Below are 7,873 nucleotides of genomic sequence, written 5' to 3' on the forward strand. Positions count from 1 at the left end.
GACATAGAAACAGAAAGCAAGAAATCACCCCCCAGGGGGATGGTCACGCCGCAATCCCTCCTCCTCCATTCTCCTCTCGGGATCTTGAGCACGCACGCACACGCACCCAGCATGAGTTCTAAGCCACCGGGTCCGGGATGCAAACCACGGTCGACTACGTGGGAATCCAGTGACATAGCCATTACGCTAACTGCTGGTTCCCCAGGTTCATTTCTTTCAAGTCCTGGGCTGTGGGCACCACATCTGTCCTGCAAAGGGAGTGAGTGAGGAGGGGTGAGGAGAAGGGGTACCCCGGGGGCATTCATGGGGCAGGGGTGGAGTGAGGCGTCTCACCTCCCAGCTGGTTCTCAGCAGTGGAAGCTGGACACCAGGTAGACCAGATATCCCGCGAGCGCTGCTATGGGGATAGTGGCCATGGCTCCAGGTTGCCCGGGGCAGCCGGGCATCCAGAACTTTGTACCTGAGGTAGCCGCCGTCGAACGTGACCAGGAGGCCTTCCTGCCAGTAGATGGTCTGATTTCGTTTCACCCGGAACGTGCTGCACCGGTTTCTCTGGTTACCGGTGAAACTGTAAATGGTGACTTTCCTGTTCCTGCTTTTAGTATTTTTCTTGTTTTCAAATAGCTGAAAGACGGAGAAAAGACCTGCTTAAGGATTCTGGGCTCTTCGCCTGCCCTGGGCAGAGCTATAAAGAGGCTGGGCATCGGGGCCAGCAGGTGGCGTAGTGGTAAAGGGGCAGGACTGCCATGTGGTTGACTGCGGTTCGAGTCCTGGACCTGGCAGCTTGAAACTCAAGCTGGGCATGTGTGCGCGCATGCCCAAAATCCTGAGCGGAGACTGGAGAAGGGATTGCGGCATGGCCATCCCCCCTGGGGCGTGATTTCTTGCTTTCTGTCTCTCTGTCTCTCTGGCGAGTACACACGCCCTGTAGTAAAAATCTCAGAAAAAAAACACAAAAAAACACTGGAAAAGACAGAAAATTATGAGAAAATGAAATATCAATTTAATGCCAAGAACACATCATTTAAGATTCTGGTATCTATGAGACTAGCAGATGGCAAAGAGGTTACATCACTGGACTCCCACATGGTTGACTATGGTTCTAATCCTGGACCTGGTGGCTTCAAAATCACACTGAGTATTTGTGCGTGCGTGCCCAAGATCCCAGGAGGCAAATGGAGGAGAAGGGATTGTGGCATGGCCATCCCCCCTGGGGGGTGATTTCTCACTTTCCCTCTCACTATGTCTGTCTTTCTTTCTCTCTGGTGTATGCATGCACCCTAAGGCAAAAACCTCAGTGGGAAAAAAAAAAGATTCTGGTATTTATTGTTCCAGTGGGTTTTAATAAAATATCTACATATACATTTCGGGACCAATAGGTGGCATGGTGGTTAAGGCGTTGGACACTCCCACGTGGCCGACTGCGGTTCAAATACCAGACCTGGTGACTTGCTTTCTCACTTTCTCTCTCTCTCTCTCTCTCTCTCTCTGGTCAAATTAAAGTGAATGAATAAATAAAATTAAATAAATATTTGTAAAAATCTACATGTACATTTAAAAACCAAAGTCCATATTCTGTTTCTAATTTTGTATACTTTTAAAATATTCACTTTTGCTGAGCCGTTAAAAACCCACATACAGGGCCCAGCAGGTGGTGTAGTGGTTAAGGTGCTGGACTCCCACATGGCCAATCAGGGTTCAAGTCCCAGACCTGGTGGCTTGCTTTCTCACTTTCCTTTTCTCTCTCTTTCTGGTGCCCTATAACAAATGAAAAAACAAAAATAGTAATACTTTTAAAAAAACCCTCACATAAAATTAAAAAAAAAAAAGTATTTTGCTAAAAGGCAGGTAGAGTCGCAGGAGATACAGAGAGAAAGAAGAAAATCACTCCCGGGGGGATGGCCATGCTGTAATTCTTCCTCCTCCATTCTCTGGAGGTTTGGACATGCGCACATTCCCAGGGTGTTTTTCAAGCCGCAGGGTCTGGGACTTGTACTGAGCCATGGACCAGGTGGGAGCCTGCTGCCTTTTCCACTACGCCACCTACTGGCCCACAGTTCATTTTTCTAAACTTTTCTATTCTAAGTAAGGTACTTTCCTGAACCATTCCTTTCTCTCTCTCTTTTTTAAAAAATTATTTAACTGTATTTGTTATTATTATTTACTTTTGTTTTAATTTGACCAGAGAGAGACAAAGAGAGAGAGAAAGGGAAAGTGAAAAAGCAAGCTGCCAGGTCCGAGACTTGAACCGCAGTTGGTCTAGTGGGAGTCCAGTGTCACAACTGCCACGCCACCTGCTGGACCCCCTTTCCCCTGGATATGAACCTTGGTTACAATCTTTCGTTCCCTCAAATACACCTTAATGAATGTGAAAAACAATTTAGAAAGCACAAAGCTTTCTAATAATTTCTTTGTAGTAGGATTATTGGGCCAAAAGTTCTATATTATTTTTCGTTTCAGGTGTTTGCCACTGGGTGTGTGCAACTGCCAAGAAGAGACAGAGAGAGGGAAAGTGAGAAATCACCCCACACGGGGGATGGCCACGCTGCAATCTGCTCTCCTCCATTCTCCTCTCGGAATTTGGGGCATTTATACACATACGCTTGGCATGATTTTCAAGCCACTGGGTCCAGGACTTGAACCACAGTGAGTCATGTGGGAATCCAGCCCCTTAACCACTTCGCCACTTGCTGGCTTAGTTTTTTTTTTTTTTTCTTTTTTTTGGAGAGTTTTTTGCTGTAGGGTGCGTGTGCTCGCCAGACAGACAGAGAGAGACAGAGAGAGACAGAAAGTGAGAAATCACCCCCCAGGGGGGATGGTCACGCCGCAATCCCTTCTCCTCCATTCTCCTCTGGGGATCTTGGGCACGCACGCACACGCGCCCGGCGTGAGTTTAAGCCACCGGGTCCGGGACATGAACTGCGATCGACTATGTGGGAGTCCAGCGACATAGCCATTACGCTAACTGCTGGTCCCCTGGCTTAGCGTTTTCAGGCTCTGCATACATACTGAGGAATGGTTCCTAGTGACTGGACTGTCATGCACACTGACCACCAGGAACGGAAGACCCCCTTTGGGCCTCTGGGCCTGGGAATTACAGCTTAACTTGCATGTCTGGCAGGTGCAAAGCGGGACTGGCCCTGTGTTCTCGCAGTAAAGGAGCTGGACCCACATGGCTGACAGCGGAGTTTGGATCCTGGCCTCAGTGGTACTTCAAAAGCACGCAGGGCATGACTGTGTGTGTGCCCCAAATCTCGACAGGATGGAGAAATGGAGGAGAAGGGATTGCGGTGTGACGACACCCCATTGTGGGCAGGGGGTGGGGGGGAGCGCTTGCCTTCTCCCTCTCTTATTTTCCAGTCCCTCTGTCTAAAAAGAAAAAATGCCATCTCCAGGAAAGCAGCGTTTGAATTTGCATGCCTTTGATGAGAGAGGAGACTGAATTCTCCTCCCTCTGTCACCCATCTGGATTTCAATAGAATTTTTCTACTAATTTGGGTCAGAGATACTTGGGGGAAGGATGCCAGGCTCCAAGCCCAGCTGGGCTCCACATGCAAGGCAGCCTCCCACGGAGCTGCTGTTCTGGGACCTCCCACCGAGCTCAGAAGGGCTCAGAGTTCAAAGGCAGGGCAAAGGGACAGATGGGACTTAGGGTAGCCAAGGCCCCCCTGCAGTCCTTATCTTGGCGGTTGCAAAGCAATGTCCCTCCCTGCTAACACACGCTGAAACAGTGAGGGTCACTTTTTAAACTCGCACATTTATTTTTCTTCCCGTTTCGGTAAAATGTGAAATAATTTTGTTTTGCTTAGTTTTTTAGGTTTTTTGTTTTTTGTTTTTTTTTTTGGCCATAGGGCATGCACTTGTTGAAGAGAGACAGAGATAGACCAAAAAAAGAGAGAGATCTCTTCTGGGGGGATGGCCACGCCACAGTCCTTTCTCCTTTATTCTCCTTCCAGGATTTTGGGCATGCACGCCTATGCACCCGGTGTGATTTTTCAAGCTGCTGGATCCAGGACTCAAACCGCAGTTGGCCATGTGGGAATCCAGCGCCTTCACCACCACGCCCCCTGCTGGCACTTCAAAGATCATCTTCATCGAGCCAAGCAGTTGTAATTCATTAACGATCTTCTAATTGGAATATAGCAAGTGAACTCAAGGTTTCTTTTTTTTTTTTTCTTTTTCTTTACTTTTTTTTCTTTTCTTTTTTGGAGAGGTTTTTTTTTTTTTTTTGCTATAGGGCGCGTTCGCTCACCAGACAGACAGAGAGAGACAGAGAGACAGAAAGCGAGAAATCACCCCCCAGGGGGGATGGCTACGCCGCAATCCCTTCTCCTCCATTCTCCTCTCGGGATCTTGGGCACGCACGCACACGTGCCCAGCGTGAGTTTTAAGCCACCAGGTTCGGGATGCAAACTGCAGTCGACTACGTGGGAGTCCAGCGACATAGCCATTACGCTAACTGCTGGTCCCGAACTCAGAGTTTCTTGTGAAGGAGTCAACCATCAGGGTTTATGCCAGGGTTTCCCAAACTGTAGAGTGTGTTGTAAAAAAGAAATGGGTGGACTCCGCCTTGCAGCATCTGATGCAGAGGGTTTGGGGCGGGGCTCAGAAATTTGCATTTCCCACGTGTTCCCAGGTGAGGCTGACTTGGCTGGTCCAGCAATCCTGCTTTTATTATCCTTTTTGTTTTTCAGAGAGATTTTTGGTTTAGGGAGTGTGTGCTTGCCAGAGAGACAGAGACACAGAGACACAGAAAGCGAGAAATCACCTCCCAGGGGGATGGCCATGCTGCAATCCCTTCTCCTTCTCTTTCATTCTTCTCTTAGGATTGTTTTGGGCATGTACACACCCATCCCTGATGTGAGGGTTAAACCACCAAGTCCAGGACTCGAACTGTAGTCGACTATATGGGAGTCCAACAATATACCCATTAAGCCTTCTGCTGGCCCCGGAACCCCACTTTAAGAAAACTCCAGGAGGGGACCAGCAGGAGGCTTAATGGCTATATTGCTGGACTCCCATGCAGTCAACTGTGGTTCAATTCCCGGACCTGGTGGCTTAAACTCACTCTGGTTGCGTGTGCGTGTGTGCCCAAGATCCCCAGAGGAGAATGGAGGAGAAGGGATTGCGATGTGGCCATCCTCCCTGGGGGTGATTTCTCACTTTCTGTCTGTCTCTCCTGCAAGTGCATGCGCCCTATAGCAAAAATCTCTCAGAAAAAGAAAACTTTAGCCAGGGTCAGCAGGTGGTGTGGTGGTTAAGGTGTGGGACTCCCAGTTGGCTGACTACAGTTTGAGCCCCAGACCTGGAGACCCAGCCGCCCTGGGGGTGATTTCTCACTTTCTGTCTGTCTCTCCTGCAAGTGCATGCGCCCTATAGCAAAAATCTCTCAGAAAAAGAAAACTTTAGCCAGGGTCAGCAGGTGGTGTGGTGGTTAAGGTGTGGGACTCCCAGTTGGCTGACTACAGTTTGAGCCCCAGACCTGGAGACTGGAAAATCACACCGGGCATGTGTGCATGCGTGCCCAAAAAAGGTCCCGGGACTTGAACCATGGTCGACTGTGTGGGAGCCCAGCGACATAGCCATTATGCCATGTGCTTATCCTTTAGCCAGGGTCAGCAGGTGGTGTGGTGGTTAAGGTGTGGGACTCCCAGTTGGCTGACTACAGTTTGAGCCCCAGACCTGGAGACTGGAAAATCACACCGGGCATGTGTGCATGCGTGCCCAAAAAAGGTCCCGGGACTTGAACCATGGTCGACTGTGTGGGAGCCCAGCGACATAGCCATTATGCCATGTGCTTATCCCTAAAGAGAGATTTTTGCTATAGGGCACTGGAGACACAGAGAGACAGAAAGTGAGAAATCACACCCCCCTACCACCATGGGGGATGGCCATGCCACAATCCCTTCTCCTCCAATCTCCTCTTGGGAATTTGGGCATATACACACACATGTGCCTGGCATGAATTTTAAGCTGGTGGGTTCAGGACTTGAACCGTGGTTGACTACATGGGAGTCCAGCGATGTAACCATTTCGCCATCTGCTGGTTCTTGTTTATTGTTATTACAATTTTTTTATTTGCTAGAGGGCACATGCTCTCATGAGAGAGAGACAGAGAGAGGAGAGAGAGGTCTGGAACTCAAATCATGGCCAGCCACGTGAGAGTCCAGTGCCGTAACATAACCGCCAGGCCACCTGCTGGTCCCCACAAGCTCTCCAGGTGAGTTAACCTCTGGACCCTCTGCTCTAAAAGGAGGGTTCTGATCCGCTGTTCACGGAGTGGTTGGCCACCTGTGCCCACAAGTTTGCCTCACCCCAGTCACACCGCGGCAGGGGAAGGGGTCAGTGAGGGCCCTCTAACAAAGACGGCCCCCTCCCTCCCACGAGAGTGGGCTGCATTTCCTTGGTGCGCCCCTCACGGGAACCGCAGTTACCTGCAGATCCATCTCGGCCAGGCTGATCAGCATCCGTGCGATAAACCTCTGCCAGAAGCCCACGGGGACGAAGCTCATCTTGAACACCCTCTGGATGGTGTTGGCCATGGGGTGCCGCATGCCGTGGGTGTCCAGGCCAGGTTTGGACGGAAGGAGGTGTGGCAGGAGGTAGCTGGAACACACCAACGAAATTGGTGAACAGCACGGTTTAAGCTCTACCGCAGGGCTCTGACGCCGCTGGGCAGCCTGGCCTGGGGGCACGTCTGCAGAAACCACTCAGATTTTGCAGGCACCTTCCCCTCAGGGACCTTAGGAATTCTATTATTATTATTATTATTATTATTATTTTTATTGCTATATGGCGTGTGTGTGCTCGCCAGAAAGACGGAGAGAGATTGACTACGTGGGAGTCCAGCGATATAACTGTTACACCATCTGCTGGTCTTTCTCAAGGCTTCTAAAAAAAGACATGACAGGGGCCAGTAGGTGGTGTGAAGGTTAAAGCACTGAACTCCTGCATAGCAGACAGTAGTTCAAGTCCCAGACCTGGTGGTTTGCAAATCACTGCCGGATGTGTGATTCCAAGAGGCGAATGGAGGAGAAGCGACAGAGGCATGGTCATCCTCCCTGGGGGTGATTTCTCATTTTCTCTTTGTCTCTGTCTCTGTTTCTCTCTGGCGACCACAAGTGCCCTGCAGCAGAAAGCCAGGGGAAAACTAAATAAAAAAAAAAGACCGAAGCGTTGCCATAGTGGGAAGAGGAAACGAGAAAACATCTGAGGTTTTGACAATGTCAGACACAGCAGATCAGAACTGATGTTCGGTAAACTGGGCTGCAGTCGTGGAGTCACTTCACGCCAGCTGTGGTTGGTGAGGGGACAAACAGATGCAGTTGGGCCGCTCCAAGGACAATGTGGCTTATTGGGGTCAGAGCAACCTTTCTGGCCCTCCAAGCTGTTTATTGTCCTTGGCCAACGGAGCCAGCACAACTGCCTGAAAAGTTAGAGTGAGGTTGTTTTGTGCAAGAGAGGGATGTTTTGTAAAAACGCTCTGGTTCAGCCTAAATAGTTTGCATTGCGTGGTGGAGCAGCAGGGGGCTTGGTGGTGAAGGCGCTGGACTTCCACATGGCCGACCATGGTTTGAGTCCCGGATCTGGCAGCTTGCTTTCTCACTTTCCCTTGCTTTCTCTCTCTCTGGTCAAATAAAATAATAATAATCATAAATAAAACTGTACAAATGAACCAGCAGTTGGCATAATGGCTATGTTGCTGGACTCTCATGTAGTCGACTGTGGTTCGAGTCCCGGACCCGGTGGCTTAAACTCATCCCCAGGGGGGGATGGCCACACTGCAATCCCTTCTCCTCTATTCTCCTCTTGGGGTTTTGGGCATGCATACACATGTGCCTGGCATGATTTTAAGCCACCGGGTCCGGGACTC

General features: G+C 49.9%; 1 protein-coding gene across 2 annotated transcripts in view; it reads right to left on the bottom strand.

Annotated features, from left to right (window-relative positions):
- Positions 1-7,873, bottom strand: part of LRRK1 (leucine rich repeat kinase 1) — a 137,709-nt gene that overhangs the window by 28,692 nt on the left and 101,144 nt on the right. For both annotated transcript variants that reach the window (XM_027766061.1, XM_027766062.1), the window contains 2 exons: positions 6,435-6,606; positions 461-624 (listed from right to left, as the gene is read on the bottom strand). In XM_027766061.1, coding sequence (XP_027621862.1) covers positions 461-624; positions 6,435-6,606 — 336 coding nt within the window. The remainder of the gene's footprint in view (positions 1-460; positions 625-6,434; positions 6,607-7,873) is intronic.

The sequence above is a fragment of the Tupaia chinensis genome, unplaced genomic scaffold (genome assembly GCF_000334495.1).
Source record: "Tupaia chinensis unplaced genomic scaffold, TupChi_1.0 Scaffold140464_1, whole genome shotgun sequence".
Taxonomy (NCBI): domain Eukaryota; kingdom Metazoa; phylum Chordata; class Mammalia; order Scandentia; family Tupaiidae; genus Tupaia; species Tupaia belangeri.